Source organism: Corvus cornix, chromosome Z, assembly GCF_000738735.6.
Source record: "Corvus cornix cornix isolate S_Up_H32 chromosome Z, ASM73873v5, whole genome shotgun sequence".
NCBI lineage: Eukaryota > Metazoa > Chordata > Aves > Passeriformes > Corvidae > Corvus > Corvus cornix.
The window spans coordinates 46681078-46703709 of NC_046357.1; the positions used below are offsets into that span (position 1 = coordinate 46681078).

At 39.4% G+C, this 22632-nt stretch overlaps 1 protein-coding gene across 1 annotated transcript in view; it reads left to right on the forward strand.

The window, feature by feature from the left end:
* Positions 1–983: 983 nt before the first annotated feature.
* The window catches only part of ZNF608 (zinc finger protein 608), an 81257-nt gene continuing 59608 nt past the window's right edge, over positions 984–22632 (forward strand). The window contains exons 1-2 of the mRNA XM_010401297.3: positions 984–1683; positions 2783–3826. Of these exons, the coding sequence (XP_010399599.1) occupies positions 2942–3826 (885 nt within the window). The 5' untranslated portion in view covers positions 984–1683; positions 2783–2941. The remainder of the gene's footprint in view (positions 1684–2782; positions 3827–22632) is intronic.

Sequence of the window (22632 nt, forward strand, 5' to 3'; positions counted from 1 at the left end):
GGAGACGCGAGGTTGGAGCTGGGGGGTGGGAGTGGGATCGTCCGTCGGTGGCTGACGCCTTGGCCGCTTCCACCGCCGTCTCGTTCTCCCGGCCCTGAGGTGCGGGAAAGGGAAAGCCCCGAGGTAAATGCGCCCCCCGGGGAGGCGGCGGGGTTCGGCGAGGTGTTCCTGGGGGGCACCCCGGGGCTCCAGTGCAGGCGGCGGGGCCGCGGGCAGGGCGCGGCGCGGCCCGCCGGGTGCGTTTGGGGCGGGCCGCGGCCCGACCGCGCTCCGCGCCCCGGTCGGCGGCGGCCAATGGTGCCTGGCCGGCGTCACGTGACGCGGGCGGCGGGACCGCCGCACCTCCCCCCGCCCCCGCCCTCCCGCCACCGGCAATTCATTACGGCTTTTAGCTTCCCATCGCCGGCTAATTAAAAATACTAAGCTAAAGCTCCGAGACCGTCTGACTTGGGGAGGGGGGAGGGAGGCCGAGGGAAGGGGAGGGGGTGATAACGGTAGACTGCGAGGTTTGCTGAGACAATAAGGTGGGAGCGATCTGTCCTGACAAAAAGGTCGTCTGCTTTATCTCCTCGGACTCTAATTACTGAATTACTTACCGCATGACTGACTAGCCCAAGCTCACGGGTTTTTTGTTGTTATTATTTTTTTTCCCCCCGAGACAGCAATTCGAAACTGATACGTGCCTATGCTGATTTTTTTTTTTTTATTTTATTTCCTATTTTTAAAAAGCGTTGATCTAAGACTAGAGGGGGGAGGGAGGGACGGAGGGACGGGGACAGGCACCCCCCTCCCCGAAATCTTACCCTTGGGAAAATTTAGTTCTTTTGAGAGCACGCAGTCCTTCCACTCCCACAAAATGTTTTGATAACCGGTTTATCAGATCAGTGATTCCCCCCTCCCGCTCCTCCTCCTCTTCCTCGCCCCCCCTCTTCCCCCTCCCCCGCCTCCTCCGCCCGTTTCCCCTCAAGTTACTTCAAGAAATCAGATCTGTCAGGACGGGCGAAAAAAATGCCACTTCCCAACTAACAGGCGGAATCCAGCCCAGATTTTCAGTCCTTTCTTCTTCTTTTTTTCCTTCCTCCCTTTCACTAATTTATCCCGATGTTAGCACATTCTGTCTTGTAACACCCGGGCGCCTGTAGGTTTGTTTCATGGGATCATTACTTACTGATCGGGATGGCTCCCAGGTCCGGGGCTGAAGACGGAGTGTGAAGTTGGGGAAACATTTCTTTTTTCTTTCTTTCTTTCTTTTTTTTTCTTTTCTTTTTTTTTTTTTTTTTTTTTTCAATATTACTGTGATGATTATTACCTCTCGGTGCTTATCCAGGAAAAGCAAACAAACAAAAATCTGGTCCTTGATGCTCCACTTCTGAATGTGAAATATTACCTCCCAGCTGGTAAAGTTGTGAGGCGCAGCATTTTTTTTTTCCTTTTTTCTTTTTTTTTTTTCTTTAAGCAAGGACGAAAAAAACCTAAACAAACAAACAAAAAAAAGGACTTCTGATCCGTGGGCCAAAGTAGGGGGAGATATGTTATTGACCGATTTATACTGGCTGAGATGATACTTGCTTTCTACTTGATCACTTGCTCTTTAAGTAAAATGAGGCACAGAGTTGTTGCTGAGACGAGTGGGAACAGCATTTTGATTTGCTGGTTTAATTAAAAATGATAAAGGATTTAAAGGTAAGAATTATGCATATATATGTATAAATATTTCGGCAGTCGACTGTAAAAGGGAGAGATCCCTTTAAAAATCGTTTTAACTAAGCTTTGTCAAACACACACTCATTTGCGGTCACTGAGGCCACCTTGGTGCAGATCACTTAAAGTGTATGTCTTAATCAGTTTCCTGTACAGTCAGTAATACTATATTTAACAGACCTAACAATTGTGTGACCTAGGAATACATTAGAGCTGCTTTTAAAACTGTTATGTTAAGAATATTTTCTTAAAGAAAAGAAAATTTTTATTTTTCCTCACCTTTTTTTTCTTTTTATTTTAACCTATGGACTTTAATATTTTGCAGTTAACATTTCTGTTTGTAGGTTGTTGTTTTTAACAGAAGGTGTATTGTGGCAGGGAAAATGAGGTTTCCCACTTCCCTTAGCACTCTCCTCCCCCCACCCCCCCCAAGAGACTAAGTGGAAGGGGGGTGAAAGATAATATAGAAGAGTCACAAAACTTCAAGGGTTTGGTTTAAAGCCACAAAATCCATGGAATGCAGTGAAGAGTGAATCCGTGTCCTTCCTTTTCTCCTTTTCGTGCCTAGGTGGTGGTCCAAAGGGTTAGATTACAACATGTGCTCCAACAGCTTGGCACCGCTTCTATGACTGTATTTCCTGAGCATTGTGGATTTAAATCATGTAGATAATTTTTTTCTTCTTTTTTCTTCTTTTTTCTTCTTTTTTCTTCTTTTTTCTTCTTTTTTCTTCTTTTTTCTTCTTTTTTCTTCTTTTTTCTTCTTTTTTCTTCTTTTTCTTCTTTTCTTCTTTTTTCTTCTTTTTTCTTCTTTTTTCTTCTTTTTTCTTCTTTTTTCTTCTTTTTTCTTCTTTTTTCTTCTTTTTTCTGGACATGGCTTTTTAAGAGAGATTGTGGATATTGGTATAAAATTGGATTAAAGGTGCTTGTTAGAAAAACATCACAGGTACTGCCTCTGGTTTAACGAACTTAAGAACATGGCAATGGTGAATGTTTTCGCTCCCCCCTACCTTGCCCCCTCTTTATTGAGTGACGTTATATCATGGTAACACCCAGACAAATACTTGACTTTCCCTCCTCACAGGACAACGTGGACGTGGACTGCAGGTTGTGAGCCTAGACACACCTAGGGGAGGAAGACAAGAGTTGAACTTAAGAGAGAGCCCAACGGAGATAAACGAATGTCCCCACATCTCCAAAGGAAAGTTCATCGGATTTTTACTCTAGAGATCTCATCTTCAGGATGTCATTGAACACTTCCACTGCAGGAAAAGGTGTGGATCCAAACGCAGTTGACACTTATGACAGTGGCGATGATTGGGAAATTGGTGTTGGGAATTTAATAATCGATTTGGACGCCGATTTGGAGAAGGACAGACAGAAATTTGAGATGAATAATTCTAATACCACCAGCAGCAGCAACGCCAGCTCCAAGGATTGCGGGGGTCTGGCTTCCAGTGGGGCTAATGCTACCTCAGCCTTAGCTGATGGCCTAAAATTTGCTTCTGTTCAGCCCTCTGCTCCCCAGGGGAATTCCTCTCACAAAGAGACTAGCAAATCAAAAGTGAAAAGGAGTAAAACTTCTAAGGATGCTAATAAATCTCTGCCTTCTGCTGCCTTGTATGGGATTCCTGAGATCAGCAGTGCTGGCAAAAGGCAGGAAGTCCAAGGGCGCCCTGGAGAGGCAACTGGCATGAATTCAGCACTGGGTCAAAGCGTGAGCAGTAACCCAAACGGCAATAATAGCAACACCAGCAACACCACCACCATTGCCTCTTGTGGGAAAAACAAAGAGGAGAAACCAGGTAAAGCCCCAGGCAGCAGAGGCTCCAAGCGGGATAAGGATGCAGGAAAATCCAGGAAGGACAAGCAGCATGACCTGCAGCAAGGCCACCCCAACGGCAGTGGGGGTGGCAATAGCCAGCTTCCCTCTGGGCACCTCTATGGCTTTGGGGCCAAGGGAGGCAGTGGTGGAAGCAGCAGCCCCTTCCACTGCACCTCCTCTGCTGTGGGGGAGGTGAGCAAAAGTACCCCGGATTCAGGGTTAATGGGGAACTCTATTTTGGTAAAGAAGGAAGAGGAGGAGGAGGAGAGCCACAGGCGAATCAAGAAATTGAAAACAGAAAAGGTAGGACAAAGCTCCTCTCCACCTCTTCTGTGTTTCCCCATGTCTATAATAAGTGTCCTGTGAGTGTCCCATGACCATATGTCTGGCTCCTCTGTCCTCTGCTGTGTATTTGTGACATGTGTATGTTCTTCCTCTTTCCCTTTCAAAAAAAAAAAAAAACAAAAAAAACCCAAAACAACCCACAGACCTCTTCCTTACGCGGACGACACCACGTTTCCAGTGTGCTGCTGTTCCTTGTGGTTTCCTCTCCCTGTCTTCACCTGGAGAATGTTTCTGTTTTGTCTGTTTGTTTTAATTGCGCTTGCCCAGAAGGAGAAAGGTAGAGAAGACCCTGACTGAGCTGTCCCCAGTTTTAGCAGAGAGCAGCGGTACCAGTGGGATGGCATGTGTTTGCATATGGGGGTGCATAGCTCAGGCTCCAGGTGCAGCAGGTCTTGTATGTGCTGACTCTCTTCCACAACATCAGCAGGCATCTGTGGCCATTCCTCTCCCAAAGTCTAAAGGAACCCCTCTCCTCTCTCTGACCCACTGCCTGGAGCTGAGATTGTGCTTGGGGGAGGAAACAGGAGCTATCGGCAGAGACCCAGGCTCTGCCGTTGCGCTTCGTGGAGACGCAGGATGCTTGTTGTGCTGGGGGGCTCCCGTGGCACTGTAGCCCAGAGGCCCCAGAAGCTGGTGTAGCGGCTGGGAGGAAGGAGCCAGCAGGCAGGCAGTGCCTCTTGTCTTCCTGGAAGGAGGATGCTGGGAGGAGGGAAATGCACCTTGTGTTGAGAAGCGTGTGTGCGAAACAGCTTTTGAAACAGAGGGGAGCAGTTTGTCTCCTGTCTTGGGGAGTTTTCCTCCTCTCTGAGCCAGGCTGCCTCTTGGATTTGAACTACTTGTTTGTTGAGTGGTTGAAATGTATGAAAGAAATCAGATGGGCGTGTGTGATTTTATTCCTTTCTATTACCTTATGAAGGATGCTTTCTGTATGAATAGATGGCCACTACTCTATTCTTCGGGAAGGGTGGAGTGAGACCTTGTTGTCTTGTCAACTGCTGGTTCAAGGATGTTCTGGTGTTGGTGGGAGTTCTGTTCCTAGGGCAGAAGGCATCTCCTGGGGGACCAGAGGGTGAGTGTTGGCCCAGGATTACAAGTATGATAAAATTCTACAGGTTGTTAAACGAAGACAACCTGCTCTGCCTGAAAAATAAAGGAAACCAACACCCTCCAAATGAACAGTCTCAGGGTGTTAGATTGTGACACTATTGTCAGATGTTGGTCTTAAATTACCTGCTTTTACAACTTCCCCCAGTGAACGTTCAGCGATGGGGCAACTTTTGGGTCGGTGTTAACTGTATGGTCTGCAAGTGTCTGGGAGGGCTGAAGGTCTCATGGAGGGGGGAGTTATATCTTTTTAGACTTGTTACCAGCTTTTTGTATTTCAGTCAAGAAGTTTTTGTAATTCTAAGTTGACTGGAGGATTAGATCTGTGTGTTTGTGACATCAGATATTTGTTAGTACTGGAAGACAATTCCAAGGGACTCTGTTAAAGGCAAGGAACAAATTAGATTTCATATTGTATGCATATTATTGCTTTTAAGATAGCATATCTATGGATGAATTTGAATGAGCCTTATGACCTTGTCTAAATGCAGATGAGAAAACCAGATTGCTGTGTAATTCATGTATATATGTTTGCACTTTGATTTATGAAAAGTGCTGTTCGCGGCAGAAGGTGTCTAAAAATCTCATGGTCTCTTTATTAACTTAGTACAGTAGGCATTTACTTCTGTTGCCAATAGTCTTCAAATTGCAGTTCTCTAATCTGTTTTAACTATCTAGATAAATTGCCCTAATCCGGTCTTCACAATGGCTGTGGTTAAAGAGTCAGAGCCATTTGATTGGATTCAGTGGCTGCCTGGAATGTGGGAGGTACTGCCCTTTTGCAACCCCCTTAGCCTTTTAATCTCTCAACCAAATGTTCACATTCAACAATTTTGTTTAGCTGGCAATCTGAACATTTCAGTATCTCAAAGGCTGCTGCCATGGCAACAGAGATTAGAGGGTGGTGTGGTTTCTCCCTTTTTTGTGTTCTTTCAACTCTCTAGTCACACAGGAAATTGTATGAAGAATCCATATACGTACGAGTAATTTTATGTGCAATGTAAATGGGATGGCATGCAAATTCAGAGCAAACGTGTATGGAGGAGTTCAGCGTTAGTGGCACACTCTGTGTGTTATAGATGTCACTCCAGGAGGAGGTCTGGAGCTTGCATTTCCAGCAACAGCCGCTGCTGTTGGCACACACCGACTTTAATACAGGCTTTGCACATCAGAGTCGTGCAGCCTTAGCCATTGTCTGGCACAATGGTGTGCTTGCTTGCTGTCTTAAGTAATGTCCCTTAGCGTTTTTCTTTGCCAAGAATGTTCCCTTTTAGACGAATAATAATAATGTAGCTTGTTGCTGATAATGGTTGATAACTTTAAGTCCAGCCAATGGCAATATTAGTAACACTCGAGTGTTTTGTGTTTGTTGTTCTGTTTTTGGTTTGGTTTGTTGTTTTTTTTTTTCCCCCAAATGATTAACAGTCCTTGGAAAGAATTCTTTAAAGGTTTCAGATTCCTGAAGCGTTATTGCTTTGACTGTTTATACACTAGAATATATATGCCATGCTGACACAAAGCACCTTGTATCTGTAGCTAAATACATAATTTTCAGCCTGCATGTTGAAACCAATGTTCAGTTATCTTACTATTGTGCAAGACATGCCTCATGAATTTGGAAGTTTCCTCTTAGAATCAAATGAGTTCATGACTGCTGATTCAAAATCTACATGTTTTTATGTGTGGCGTGGAATATAATACTGCATTTGTTTACTATTTGTGAAAAGCTTGGAGCAGATTCCCAGGAGTTGTAGTCACTGTTTAGCTTTCACAGCATGCTTCAATTCTATTTTTAGTCTAATTATTATGTTTTCTTGCTGCAGAAAGTCATGTAAAACATGATAAATTGGATCTTATGAAGCCTAATTAAATCAATGACTGTGTTCTGCTGGCTCTTTTATGCAGAAACCACAAATATGTTGTAAAAGTCGCCACTCCCCTAATATGTGGATAAAGTCAAAGTATGCTGTAATTTTAAGATGTTTGAGCTATATTCGTGCAGTCCATTTTGTGGCTAAGCCACCAGTGACATGTCTGAATAAGTAGCTTTGACAGGTAGGCTAACCACTCCTAAGATTTTTGGTGTTAAAACCTGTCTCCATTTTCTGTTTCTCATCCATACTGTTTTTAGCACAGTTAGTGATTGTTTGTCAGCATGAACTTTTCATCTGTTTCAGCTAAGTTTTTTGTATTTTTAACAGCTGTTACATTGAAAATTGTTCAGAATAGCTGCAAAATTTTCTTTGTGTGCATTGTGAGGAGGTTTTGGAATTCAGTCAGTCATAATTTACTCTGAGATATGGGAAAACTGTATTTGGTGTGTGAAAATCAGTATGTTTACATGAAATTAATGCAGAAGATACAAAGTTGTAATCAGAAGGGATAAGTTACAGTTCTAAATGTATCAGTCTAGTGGTACTTCAGGATTGACTTTTTCTCTTTTTTTAGCTTAGTGCTTCTCATTAAGACTTCATTTCACATTTGTAAATTGTCTTCAGCAAATTAACATGTTGGCTGGTATTATTTATTCACTTCTTTTGTTGTGTTTTAGTGTTAGGATTTGAGAGTGTTTTGTACGCCATCAGGACTCTCTGGATGAATTTTACCTATTGATGTAAATCATTTAAGTACATGCTTTGATTAATGATGTTATGGAGATATGCTCTTCATGTACTTTTCTTGCCGGCCTTGTGTGTAGTTTATTCACTGTGAAATAAAAGGGCAGGGAGGTCACTTGCTGTAATTAAAGAACAAAGTCTATTGTTGTTTGACAGCAAACTGTTTTGAAAGCTACATAAGGGATTTAGCTGTTAAAAACATTGATAAGTATGGGTGTCTAACAATAAGCACAACTCAAGGTTCTTAAAGTTCTGTAGTGCTGTCTAGTAGTGTGACGGTGCTTTTCGAGCTGGGTGAAGAGGTGTTGCCCTTTGGCCGAGGAAAGCTTTCTGTGTGAACCTACTGACCTCTGCCAATATGTATGACCAGATCTGCTATTGAATTCCTGTGCAAAGCAAGAGTTAGTGTAGCACAATGGAGGCTGGTCTAGAACATCTATCAAATGAAGTAGGGAAGCTGATAACCATACTCGGAACTACTGGAAAAATATTTCACCTTGGGCATTGGTAATTTTACAATTTTAATAACTTCATAAATACCCAGTAAAAAGGAAAGGATTGATTGTCCAGATGTCATGAGGTTAACCATGTTCTCCATGTTAAAGGGCTTTCCTGCAAGATTGTTTTAATTATAGCTATATAAAGACTTGTTTTTCCAAAGTAGCATTTTATAGTCCAATAAATGAAATGTATGTTAAAAGTGCTAAGCAAAATCTCCCGTAACCATAGAGGTGTTCAATAACCAGATTCAAGTAACATGGAAAGTACCATCTGTTTCTAGTTTTCAGCATAAGCCCAGGAATTGAATAGCTGAGATTTGCTCGTATTTTTCCTACTCTCTTTCTTTTTTTAATTATTATTATCATTATTTTAAAAAGTTCACCTGGCACTTTATAGAAGCTTTCTGAAATGCAATAATACAGGAGAGACTGTGAAAACACATGTTCGTACACACAGTTAACCAGTTCCACTTTCATTTAAAGAGATTTCCAGAAGCTCAGTCATTGAAGAATTTATAATAGTGAATCACCTCCTGCAGGCAAACACAATAAGGGTCAGTTCTTCAAAGGTCTTGCTATTGAGGTAGAACCTGATTTACTCTTTCCTTATGAAGTAAAAGGAAGGGAAAGCCCCCCCCCCCCCAACAATAACAACTAAAAAATCCCACCCCAACCTCTCAAAGGATAACTTTAGCAAGCTCTTATCAGGCACTTAATTGCATATGATAAAACTATTGACTAAAATTTTCCATGCAGACTTTACTGCTGTTCAGGGAAGTGTTCTGGAATTGTTGATAGGGAGAAAATCACTCTTTTAAAGATAACTTGTTCTAAACTGATAGGCAATGAGATTCTTGGCTGTAGCCTATGAGCCCTGGATAAAACGCCATCCGGCCTTTGTTTGAGGTCTTTTACTAAAGCTAATGACTGGTCTTGTGCCGCCCTGAGATAAATGACATTATCTCTGAGTGGTCTGACAGGAAACAGACATGTTAATGGTGAAGCTGCGGGGAGGATCTGCTGTAGTTCTGACAAAAGAGTAAAGCTTGGACCCCTGGTTGTGATCATTAACACAGAATGCATTCCTTCATAATTGGAAGGCTATTTTATCGAACACAACGTAAATCATAAATCTGAAATGTGCAGGGTTTTTTGTGCGCTAAAACTGGTGCCTTCCCCCTCCCCTCCCCGCCGTATAAGAAATGGGTTATCTCCATAGTACTGACATTAGTGGGAGAGCCTGGGGTCTGCTTTCTGTTAACTGGACACATCCTTTGCACGTTGAATGCAGGTTCCCCTTTATGTGCCCTGTGATGTTGGGGAAGATGAAACAGGAAAGCCTTATAAATATGATTGCCTGACAAAAGATTTTGGGAATATGAAAACTATAAGCGACATCGAAATGAAAGCCACCTTTGAATTACCAAGTCTTAGTTACTGAACAACTGGAAAACAATGGTATGGCCAACTGAAGGTAATCCCCTCTTGATTGAACAATACCCTCTGCTTGCAGGCAGGTCCAAGGGTCAGAGCAGACCCTACTAGCTCAGCAGAAGGGGTCCAAAGAGTAGTTTTTAGAAGTTAAGATGTAACACTCTATGGTAATATAAGAACTCTTATAGGCTGTATGTAAATGCTATAGGATTTGTATCTTGTATTAGATTGGTTAGTGACAATTAGAATATTCAGTACAGAAGATGATTTATTGTATTGTAACCAGGACTTCAGACACTCTTACTCTCTCTTACACACTCTTACTACTTCTTCTTCACTCTCATTCCTCTCGCTCTCCCTCTCTCTTTACTTACCCGCTTACTCTCTTGCTCTCTTGGGCCTGCTCCGAGCTGAGTCTGGCAGCTCTAAGCAGTGCCCTGTACCCACGCCCTTTGCAATAAACCGCATGTTCCAAGATCTGACGTCAGAGATCTCTCGTCTCCATCCGTCCCGACCGTCCAACCCACCCAGGCACCCGCATGTGTTATCCATGTGATTTGCATTTCTAAGAGAATAAAATAACACCTGTGTTTCTTCACATCTTATGCTGTTATTGATACACGTGCTACTGAGCACGTTTTACAAGCATCGTCAGGAGTATCATTGCAGAAGTATTAACATTTCAGCTATCTCTTCACCCTTTCACCTTTACTCCCATTTTGGATAAGGACGTATATATCTTTTGGATTTCAGTCACCCACCTTTTTCAAAGCAAATATATTGCTTCTGCATCAGTTTGGGCAACTTTGTGTTATTTCCACATGGTCTGTATTTCTCAAATGTAGAATTCCCATTTTGAGTGGCATGTTCCAGATTTATTCCAGGGTAGACAGTTGAAATTGCTGAATGTAACCATGTTTCAGTCTCTCCTGCGGTCTGAGCTAAGATACTTTGTACAAATGATCCAACAACCAGGTTACTATTTTTATCATATGATTAACACTTTACCAGCTTTATATTGTACCTATATGACGTTCTACTTCACATGGTGATATATTGCTATGTTCTCTGAATGGCTGGAGAGATTGACTTCTTAACTGTGCTTCATTTTTTACAACAGAAATACATCTTCCCCTGAGTCCTCAGATAGGCTCACACCTGTGGATGCAGTGGCTTCAACTGAAGGGCTGGCCATACTTTTTGCTGAAAACTAGCATTTGTTTTAGTGTGTTTACATATCAAGGAATTATTTTTATTTCTTAACAAACAATCACAGAATATATATATATGGATATTTTTTTAAAAATATGGTCTGTACATAACTTTTCCTGTTGGGTGAAAGACAGCAAAGCGGTCTTCCATGAAAATTTCTGATGATGACATAATTGCAAAAAGTAAATACCTTTCTAAAAATCAGAAAAGTTAATTTTATATATATATTTTTTTTCTATTTCATAAACCTTTTTCTTTTTCTGTTTTTGTACCAGTGTTTCTGCCAGTGCAGCTCTTTTTTTCAGTGCAGCCTTTCACCAAAGTGAACAATAACACAATCTATCATTTTATAATTTGCTTAAAAATATGTTTGAAATGTGATAATTTTAATAAAGATAATTGCCAGTTGTTATAGGAGGACTTGAGGGGTTTTCCTAAAGGAGATTTTAAATCATGATTGTTTAAAATTATTATTACATTCTTGATTTAATACCACAATTTACTGAAGGAAATGAGTAGCCATTTGGGCAAAGAAGAAGGTCAGACAATGACTTTTGGTTGTGCTGTAGGATTTCAGTAAGCATTCTCTGTTGCACTTTCTCTTTTAACTCTTACAAAATGGTCTTGGCAATTGGAACAAAGCCTTTACATTTGAATGAAAGGTTGTAAAACTATTCAGAGCGACTTGACTGACAAGCAAGTTCTTTGTAATATTTTTTTTCTGTTTTGAAAAAGCTGAGAGAAATATCAAGCTGTGGGAATAGGTAGTTTGCTCTGGCACCCCATCTACATGTACGCTTCCATAATATATACGCATGTAAATATAAGACTACTTGATTAAACAATTCAAGTGAGCACGTAGGGCAAGTTGCATGCAATGAAGTAGGATTCATGTCTGTATATATAGGTTTTCCAGCCCTAGGGTCACTATGGTGTTGATTAGATTTTCTGAAATCTTAAGCCAGCTCTGCAAGTAAGAAAGGTGCATTTAGTGACAGATTTATAATCTTACTTTTACTGTAAGTTGACAAATACTGCTAAATCTCAAGGTGAAAAAATCAACTTCTCTAGCCTGTAATATCTATTGGGAATTAAATGTGAAGCTCTTTGTTTCACTAATTTTGAAGTGCAATTGTGCCATGTTCAGTTTTATGTCCTTTATGATAAATCTTCATCAACCACCTTCAGAAAAAAATGCCAAACATTTGGTTCCCTTATCTTCTCACAGTTTCTGAGTCTTCCTAGACTAAATCTCACTCTTGTGCACAAACCCAGCTTGGCTGAGGTGTTTGTCTCCAGAGAAACTCCACCAAATAATAATGGATGGAAAATGACCTCATGAGGATGTTTGAAGCATATGCCAATAATGGCATGTGAATGCAGTTTTTGCAGTCAAAAGAGCAAACTAAAATCTATTGATTGTGGTTACTCGGTGTTTTCAAAACACTAGCATTCGAGTTGTTGAATTGTCCTGTCATGTTAGCCAAGAAGCAGATGGCATAACACCACAGAAGTGTATTTTTACTTAAAGAAACTTTAGAGGTTTTGATGTGTTTTCTTTTCCTCTTATTTCCCCGATGGCTTCTTTTTATTGAAGAGTAACATGAGGAGACCTGGTAGCAATTTTATTGCTTTCCCATAACAGTTTAAAATAATAGGTTGGTCTTTGGTTGCCAGTCAAATTTCTACCAGTCAGTTTGATTCTGTTTTTTATCATGTGGCAATGGAATATAAAAAGTGTATGTTTGTAGTTTACCCTCAGAAACTAGCTTTTTTCTCCATGCTTCAATTAGCAACAGAAGACTAAGCTTCAATTGGTCACACTTTCATAAACTCTGAGAGCTTGCTTTCTTCATTCTGATAAAAGAAAGTGCCAAGTTTAGGCTCTGTTTCCCAGGAAATTTTGAGGCACATCTGGCCTCTTTAACTGTGTTCACTAGACAGTTTGATTTTGCACACATTTAGTCATTTGCATTATCCATTGAATTAATTCAGGGGTTTTGTTAAGCCCATCCCCCCTGCAACACAAGTTCATGCTATTCAAATGCCACCTTTACTCATGAATTTCAGTGATGCTGTGCTCAACTGTGGTAGAAAGAGGTCTGTGGGTACCATAGTTGCTTGTTACGTAAGCACAGCTTTCATAATTTTCACCGCTTCCCTCACCCAGTAAGAAGAGTGAAAAGCAAACTGTAATCTCCTTTCTCATAGTGCGCAGGGCCAGACCAAATTATTTTTGGATTTCCTGTCACCTCCTTGGCTGATTTCTGTAGATGGCTTATGTTAAAAGCAACAATAATGTTTGAATTGGAAGGGTTTTGGTCTTTGGGTTTTCATTCTTCATGGAGAACTGTTTATTTGAGTGTGGTTCACCACACTACATGGATAGTACTATCAAATCTGTGCTTTATTATAGGCTTGTAGCAGTGAAGTAATGGCTGTATTTGCATGTTTCAGGGTTTCATGTTCTTGCCAATTCTTTCTTTTTGAAGGAGGGAAATGAAACTAGATCTGTATCTCTTCAACAAAAGGTAATAGTTAGAAGCAAATACAATTAGAAATGGACCACATTACTTCATTGAACTTTGTTTTGCTGGTAGGAGTTTTAAATCTGATTTAGTAAATATTGAGGGATTTGTTTAGTTAGCTTGCACTGACTACAAGGATCTAATATTCCAGGAATATTTATGGGTATAATGAACATATTTGACATTAAGTTTTGATGGTTAATTTTTGCCCTGGGTTTAAGGTTAGGCACTATATGTTGTATTGCACCAGAGTTCTGAAATTTGAAGGAAAAATACTGCTGCATTTTGAGAACAATGAAGGTGGTTGTTCCACACCCAGTTTTACTGAAAACAAAAATTGATGTTCTTGCCCACTTCATCTAATAGTAAGGTGCAATATTATGTAATAGTGTTACTAGTTGCTGTTTAAGGAAATGGTTGTGTACACATATGTGTGCGTATGTATATCAGTACAGATATTCACATATATGCTGGAGGTGTGTGTATATATATGTATACACATACATGGACATACATACGCAAGAAAAAAGAGCTGCTACTGTTTTATAAATACAGCAACTGAGTTTTGACTAATAGTTTTATTTACATTTCATGTCCAGATCTTTTAACAGTCTTTCCTGTGACGCTGCAATGGATGCCAAGCACTGAAGGAGAAAGCTAGCAGCTGTTTCCATTACAGCATTGGTACATTAGCCTCTGCACTTTATTTTCATTTTATGATCTCCTCCAACCTTTCCTAATTACCCCTTAAAAAGGCTTTTCCCCTTCTGCCTCTGATTTATCTGTCTGCAGGGTTCTGTGTTTTTCTTAGCTTTAAAAATGTAAAAATCTGTGTGGGTTGTTTTTTTTTTTTTTCCTAAGAGCTTAATGCTTTGACTCTTACCCACACTGAGCAAGGGCTTATCATCCTTTCTCCATTCAAGTAAGTAGTTCCTTGTGTTATGTCTCTGTAAGCCCTTACTTGAGATGAGTCCAGGTTGCAAAACAGGACCCACTGTGACCAATTTGATTATTCTTGTAACAGCTTGAGCCACTGTATGATTTACAGGTTTTTTTGCATGCCACCTGAATAGTGTTTTGTTCATTCTTGCTCTTTCCTTCGCCATCTCTCTGAAAATAATTGTTTCATGGCTGTATGCTCTTATTGCTGAGATATGACTGAAAACTGCATGAAGTACAGTGAAGCACATTCATTTTCATCTAGTACCCGTTTATTGCCTTGAGCACTGTAAATCTGTCAGCTCTTCACGATGCTTTCACCTCTTTCTTCATTTGCTCCAGCTTCTAGTTTGACAATGTTCCCCTGAGGCAGAATTCTAATCTGCTTCCAATTAGTTGCAAAATGTGACTCAAATTTCCACATTATGGCTGCTGTTTTACTTGCACGAACACATCTAGAAACAAATTAATGCTCTTGAATATTTATTTTTGAGCCTTCAGATTTACTCTAGGTGGAAAAGTTGCCAACTACATTCAAACTACGTCCAAGATTTATATTTTTTTCTCAAACTGAAATATTCCTTAAAGGTTTAAAATGCCTCTTAGTGCTTAATTTTCACAAACCGTTTTCAACTGGTTGGTAATTATTGAGGGTACATTGTATTGTGATAAATTAAACAAGTTTGCAATACACATAATTAGCGTTTAAATATGGATGGGATTGCTGTGTCAGTTTAGGATAAGAGGCATTTCTTTTCTGCAGGGCCAGCACAATCTTTTTCGGAACCTTTAAGTAGTTTTTTAGGACGAACATACATACTTGACACCTGTCTGACTGCCATCTATTATCTGCAACTTCAGAAGTTGTCATTTGGCTGAGGGGGAGGGAAAGAGACTCATTTGATCTCTGGTGAGTCTTAATAGGTACAGCTAATTAAAATCTTTTTGTGCGTCCTTTTGTAAGGATCTGCGCTTGTCTATGCATCCATATAGATGAGTGCATGGGTGTACATTTAAAATACGATCTCTAAATTAAGTTTCCAGGGTTTTCCTGTAGCGTTCATTTTCCTATGAGTAGCTGCAGTAGGAATATGTTGTATTCAATGGGGAAGAAGTCAAATTTTCTGTGGAGAGTGTGGAAATCAGGATTAAAACACCGAGGAGAGGACTGGAATCTAATGGGAGTCTGAAGTTCATTCCTTATTCAGGCAAAACTAGCATGAGAGGCTCCATGACAATTCTGCTCTATTGCCCATCCACCTCTAATGCCTTACATCTGAAGTTGCCTATATAGAGAAACACAGAGTATTTAATTCAAATATACCAGTAGCTGAACTTGTAGGTGAAAATCTTTAGAGGAGATTAGCACTCTAAAGCCTGGCAGATTGATGTCAGCAGTTGTAATAGACTTTAAATAGGCTTGCAGAATTTCATTGGAAGTATATTGCTGAAATTGAAATAGCTAAGTACCTGTCATTTCTAAATGATATTTACACCTGTAAATTTATCTTTCCATTTACAATACTTTACTTATTTAAAGTATTAAGTATTAAAAACATACAGGCATGTTTTTTAAAAAAAAATTTAATTGTCTTTACTGTCCTGCGTTGAGGTGGTAGCATGCTATTCCTGTGTTATATGTAGAAACATGTCCGTGAAAGCATATATACGCATGCTGTGTTCTGGTTTTAATCCCTGAGAACTTATTTTCCAGAAAGAAAAAAACTTAAAAATAGAGATAAAGCAAAATTATCTCAATGTTATTTTATTTTCTCTTGAGTCATGAGTGACTTTTAACTGCAGAGATGAAAAAGCTAACGTTATTTATTTCTCTGAAGGTTTCACTTACTCTAGTAGACTCCTGTGATTCACAATGTCATTCTATAAAGAAACAGTATTTGCAAACATTGTGAAATGCTGCAGCAGCATGGCATTTTTTTTTCTCATACAATATCAAAGTACTTGAGGTTCAGCTTTGTAGCCATGGTGAATCACAGTTCCTGTGATTGTCAGTTGTTGATAAAAAGTACACAGACAATTAAAATTCAAGTGAAATGCATGTATTTGTAGCTTAGAATAACTGACTTAAAGACATGCAGAGTGAATAACCAGGCCAGTACATGAAAAACCTCCTCCACCATATCCACACGTATGTGTACACATATATAAACATGCAATCACACATTATTAATTTTTCAGGCAAAAACCACAGTACTTCAGAGAAGCATTAAATGCTTTTGTTGATAGCTTATAGTTTTATAAACTCTAAATGAGCTTATTGCCTTTTAACCAGCACTAAATAATAGAAGAACCTATGAGCCTCCACATTGGACAGCAGCCAAGCAGCCAAAGAAAGAGAGGGTAAAAAAAAAAAAAAAAAAAAGTGAATGGCTTAATTGTAGAGCAAATCATTTGTTTACAGATTAAGAACTATTTGGTAGCTAAATCCTATGGACAAGGTGGTGAAAGAATGAGGCACTAAGGTACAGGAAATAAGCTTTATATTTTGTGCCCAAGTCCTGCTATTTTTGCCGCCTCCTAAAGTAGAGGAGGCAGGGAAAAAATGAGTTGTTTAACAGCAAAGACTGCTGAACAAACCGTACATATTAAGTAGGAACAAAAGGGTGGGAGAAGGGAAGTGTTGGTGCACTTACGTGCTGACAGGAACCTGACAACTGGAGCTGCTTCCAGCTAATGGGCACCAGTCTGTGGCAAGATGAGCTGCCCTATTTTGTTTTCCTTCTGAATGGGGTGGGGGAGAAATGCTTCTGTTAATTTGAGCAAACATAATACATTTTCTTGAAACTCTCTCCCCAATATGCCGTTTGGCTTGCTCACTAGAACTGCCTACCCCCCCTTTTTTTCCTTCTCGCTTTTTATCCTCTCTTCTTTTTAAGAGCAAGGTTTTTTTAATAGGCCTTTGTTTCAGTATCGTAATTAATTAGTTGACAGTTTCAAATGGTTAAGAATTGCTTGTGGTTCCTGCTTTATTGTTGTACAACTTTTTTTTAAAGACCCACTTACTGGTGGCCTGTAAATTTGAAGATATCATTTTCATGAGTCATTGGTTTAAAGATCAAAGCCAAGAAAGCATTATAGCAGGAATGGAGTAACCTCTGCAGTAAATGTTGTTTAAGTTTCTTCAGTTAAAACTCACTTTTTCAGTAATTCATAATCTTTCAAAATTCTTACCTTCTGACTAGAATTTTCTGTGGCTTCTTCTCTTCATCACTGCTGTGAAAATGAATTTACGAAGTCTGAATAAAGAAATAGGTCCATAGGTCATGGAAAATAAATCATTTTATTTTACAGAACATCCCTGCTGTCAGTATCTTGGTAGGCAAAGCCTTCTGAGAAAATGTGCCATGATTATTTGTGTGGAAATTGGCTTGGATTTGATCAGATTATAAACCATCTGAAGAACATGTTTGGCCTGTGTAAAACAACTATTCCATTTTCCATCTTCAGTGGCTGTACTAATTTACATGGGAAAAAGAGTAGACATAGCTGAGTTCGGTAAATTGTGTCTGGTCATCTGTACTAATACAATACATTTCTAGTTTGATCTCCTTAACTTATAATAAAATGGACATTTTTATCCCTTTGGCTAGTGGCAAGTTTGTGTAAAGAAAAATCAAAATATGCATGAAAAAAAGAACTTGTCAGTTGTTCTTATTGAAATCCAGTATAGGAAAGTTTTTAGTGTACATTATATTGACTAATTTTCATAAGGGGACAAGGAAAAAGTTAATGAGCTTCAGGAGTGACCTTTTAAGTGCTTGGCAATGCTGTGCCTTGTTTCTTTACATATTGCTTGATTGAAGTTCACTGATGTGATATAAAATGTTGTGCTCTTCTTACGTATAAACAAATGTAGAGTGTGTTGCCAGTAGGTTGTTCTATTAAGAATGTATCTCCCTCCAACTAGGAGTCTACTAAGTAGTAACTTCAAGAAAAATATTCTTAATAGCACTTCTTTCTTCAGATTTAGTTTCTTCTGCATTTCCTGATCACAAGAATGAGATATAGTGCATGGAAAAGTGCTCCCAGCTGCATTTCCTAGTCACAGGCCACTTCACCCATTGCATTTAGGCACAGCAGCTGATTGCTTCAAAATGAGCAGCAACATGAGCACTGACATCTCTGCAAGAAGAATGCTGCTGTGAAAGTTACGTAAGAATTGTGTCTTTTATATGCAGTCTAATTATAAACATATTTGTATATGTTCATGCCCCCTTTGTGTTTTCTCTAGGCTCTGAAATGACTGTGTCTGTTGGAACATTAAACCAGGCTGTTATCTGATATCTGTTTGGTAAAATGAGTATTGACATATTTGACGTGATTGAAAGCAGTGTTCTTAGTGGCGATTAAAGAACTTTACATTATGTGCATGGCATTGTGATTTTGTTCACACTGTACTTTAAAATGTGTATAATGTGACTGGCAAAACTATAACACCTGTTTGTAATAAGAAATTTGCAGCAGGAAATTTTAAGGCAAAATGGTAGTAATTTTTGCATCTACTTAGACATATATAATTTCCATGTTATTATTGCTTCTAACAGATACACAGTTGGTCTTCAGACTGCAAGTTAAAAATTATAACATTGAAATAAAAAGTGAAGTTTCATAAATTTTCAAAACAAAATTACTCTTTTTTTTGTGGGTATGCATATGAAGCTTAACTACCAGTAGACAAATTCACTCCAGAATAAGTATTTCTTTTTTGACAAATGTAGTGAAGTAGGACCATATTTTTCTTTATCATTAGTACCTTACCAAATGCTTGATGGACTTAATAGATTTGTTTGTATCCTTGGCAGAGTAAAAACCAATGATTAAGCAATGTTGCCCTGACTGTGGGTCTCAGTAAATTCAAAAGGAAATGTGCATTCTAAATCAACAATTATAAGACAAAGAAATAATTTAATCTCAGGATTTGGGAAAATTTGATTGACTTTTTTTTATTTTTTGTTATTGTTTTTCTTGTACTAGAAGCCAAGGGTCTGGTAAAAGTCTGAGAAAAAGGAAGTTGCTGACATTAGCTCATTAGGATAACAATAGCTCTGGATAATATTTATGGTGTCATAAGAGCTCATCTTTCATATAATTATGTTTATCAACTTTTAATTCTTTCAGGAAGAGCCATGCTCTTTATTTATTTATGTATTTACAATATTACTTTCAGAACTGAACGGGGAATGAGTGGTGTGACTTGCACTAACAAATTTCAGTATTTTGCATGGGACAAGCCTTTGATAAGTTTAAGTATAGAGGTCAGAGCACAATTTTCTCTGTCCTGTTCGGCTTGCCATTGTTGCACAATAAGTCATTGTGTTTGCTTTTGTGAATAAAAATCAGCTCCAAGGATGAGGAGTATGACACTTTCGTGGTTCATTCCTACACTTGTAGTATTTTCAGTGTTTTGACTTGGAGAAGGTCATTTGATCTGGAAGCCTTAAAGCCGGAAGTCAGTATACCAGGTTTGTCAAGTAATTAGGCTAATTTGTTTTAGTTGTTACTGAATTTGTAGAGCATTTGCTGACAGACCAGGCTATGAGCAGTGAGGAACTATTACTTAGAGATCAAGTAAATCTCCTTTTAAATTGTGGCTATATTTAAAATTAAACTTGTAGCCCACTTTAGAGTTGAATTACTGCATTTGTTGGTTTGGGGTTAAAGTTAGGCTGCACTTAGAGGAAACAGCGTCTCCAAGACTAAGTCCTCTTACAGCACTACAGAAATTCTTCAATCTGGCTTTTCCACTGTGGAAGTGGGCTATGGTAAATCTTGTTTTCTTCAGCTCTGGACACAAAAGGTCATATTTTTGCTCAGTTCTCCCACAAAAGGAGCTCATGCAAAATAGTGTCTGCACAGGTCTTGGCTGTACCCTAGTCTTTGCATCTAGATAAGCAGTGAAGCTGTATCTGTGACATGGGTAGGAATGAAGCAGTGCCAGGACAACACTGTAAGCTGATGACCAGAGTATGCCTCAGCCTGCAGGTATCAGTGGAACAGTTTTGTTAGGTTTCTGAAAAAGAAACTTGAGCTGTAATACCATGTTCTAACAGCATCTCCCCAGAATACTATCAATACATATCACTGAGGAGTATTTCTACAAGGTGGGCCATTCTCTAGCCTGCTCCAAAAAGATGTCCAGGTGATCCACAATAGTGTGCTTTTTCTAACCTAGTGTCCAAGTTGACTAGGGTGAAAGGGGAGGGTATACAGACAATGTAAAGGGAAAGGCAGTGATCTTCAGAATAGGTGTGTTTGGGTTGGTGATGAGTACCTAGCTTTGATACCCTCATTTCTATTTACCTCAGCTGTAAAAAGGTATGTGACTGCAGCCTAAATCTGTTGAGTTTATTTGGCCATTTAAACTGATGTTTGGAATCTCCTGAATAAACAGAGCAATTTATTTTAAAAAGTAAGCTTTACATTTTTTCATAAAGGCCATCACGACTCGATGTATCATGCTTTCTCCTTCCCATGAGATGAATGATCATTCAGACTTTTCCTTGAATTTGTGAGATACTAGTTCCTTGCACACTGTAGTGCCTTCTAGTATTTTTCCCATCTTACTCCATATTCAGTGTTAGTAAAAGAGGTGGAATTTAAGAATAGAATTACCTCAAGACTCCCCTGTTCATTTGACAGATTGTGTATGAAGTCAAGTCTCTGGTTCCATGGTGTATTATGTCTGTCTCCCCTGTTGTTTCTGTGAGCTTCCCAGCTGGTTACTGAGGAGAGAAAAGTATTTCCAAATTAATAGGAAAATCTGTTGTGAAACCTCAAAAATGTACAGAAGTCTCGAGGGTAAGCTGTGTATCTGGAGCACTTTGTCAGGGCTTTCCTTTTTTAAAAGCTTTCATTAACCTGAAGGGATAGTGCTTGTAGAAACCTAATTGCTGAAATCCCTGTCTCCGTTTGCTGTCCTGCTTTGGAGCTCTCCATCTCTTTAGCAGCATTTGAAATTCTTATCTGGCTGTCTGGTGGCTAAGTGCTCTGGGTATAACTAGGAAGAATATCACAGGTAGCAAGGAGGACAGATTTTTCAGGCATGATGGTCAGAGTTGGAACTGAGTCACTTGATATAAATGAAGCTCACTTATCTAGGATTAAAATTCATGCTTACGTTCTTCAGGGAAATCTCTTGGAGTGAGGTTGGAGCGGGGGGTGGAGATTGAACATCTGTTATCTGGCCATGAGGAGGGTTTTTTTTGTTTTGTTTTTTTGTTGTTTGTTTGGGGTTTTTTTTTGTTTGGTTTGTGGTTTTTTGTTGGTTTTTTTTTTTGTTTGTTTGGGGTTTTTTGTTTTGGTTTTTTGGGGTTTTTTTTCAGGTTTTGTTGGTTATTTTTGGTGGGGTTTTTTTTGGGCCATAGTTTTCACACTTACCACCAGACTCTGGAAAACATTTTCTGTAGGTGGCACAAGATAGGAACACCCTTGTCTTTATGTTTAACAGTCTTTTGCTTCTTCATTGGTCTGTCGATTGTCTTGTGTATCCAGTGAATTAGTTTATGACAACTTATGGAAATAGGTAAGCATACAATTCCTAGTGTAAGTGATGCAATTTGACAGATTCTGTGTTTATGTGTAAATCTCTGCTGTTTAGGAGACAGGTGTGACATTCTTTTCCTCTGCATTTAATACACATTAACTAGCTTTCTATAAGATATTCAGTGATGAGGAAATTAAAAATCACCTCTTTGTAAAGGAAGAGGAAGCAAGTGAGTGTATGCCTTTGGCAAGGGAAAGGCAGTCTTTCCAATGACTCTGTTGCCCACTTGAAGCTGTAGCACAAAAGTGACTCTTGGCTATTTTGTCCCTCTGTGGCCTGAGCCAGATACTATTGGTGGTGCTGTGTATCTCAGTAACCATTATAAATCAACAAATATTTGGAAGTTCCTTCCTGTTAGATGTGTTTTCACAGTGCAGAGAAGGCTATGGCACTAATTGTTGAAGAGTTAGTTTTTTCTTCAGTATGCCGGTGTTTCCATATAGATGCTTATGTGTGTAGTTACTTGGATTTCAAGCTATTTTCATCGCATCAAGAGAAGCCTAAGAAACATAAGAGATGTATACTGGCTGTGTAAGTACTGAGGGCTGAAATCAAAACACTATCTTTCTTTCCTGGTTACAGCTAACCTCTGGTTGAACTCTTGACAGCTCAAACTGGCACCAGCCCCATTTCTTCCAGAGCTTCCTCATCCAAATTTGTACATGCAGATATGTGGGAGTTACTAGGATGATGACAGGTGCCATTTACAGGACACTGGAGGTGTAGCTTGATTGACCTGACCTGAGAAATGTGCTTTAAGTAGCCGTAGAGACAAAGGTATTTAATGTGTGAGGCAAACAAGCCTAGTAATGACAGTAGTTTCCAGACTGTTTTCCTTTGTCTAGCCTAATTAAATATCCAGAGA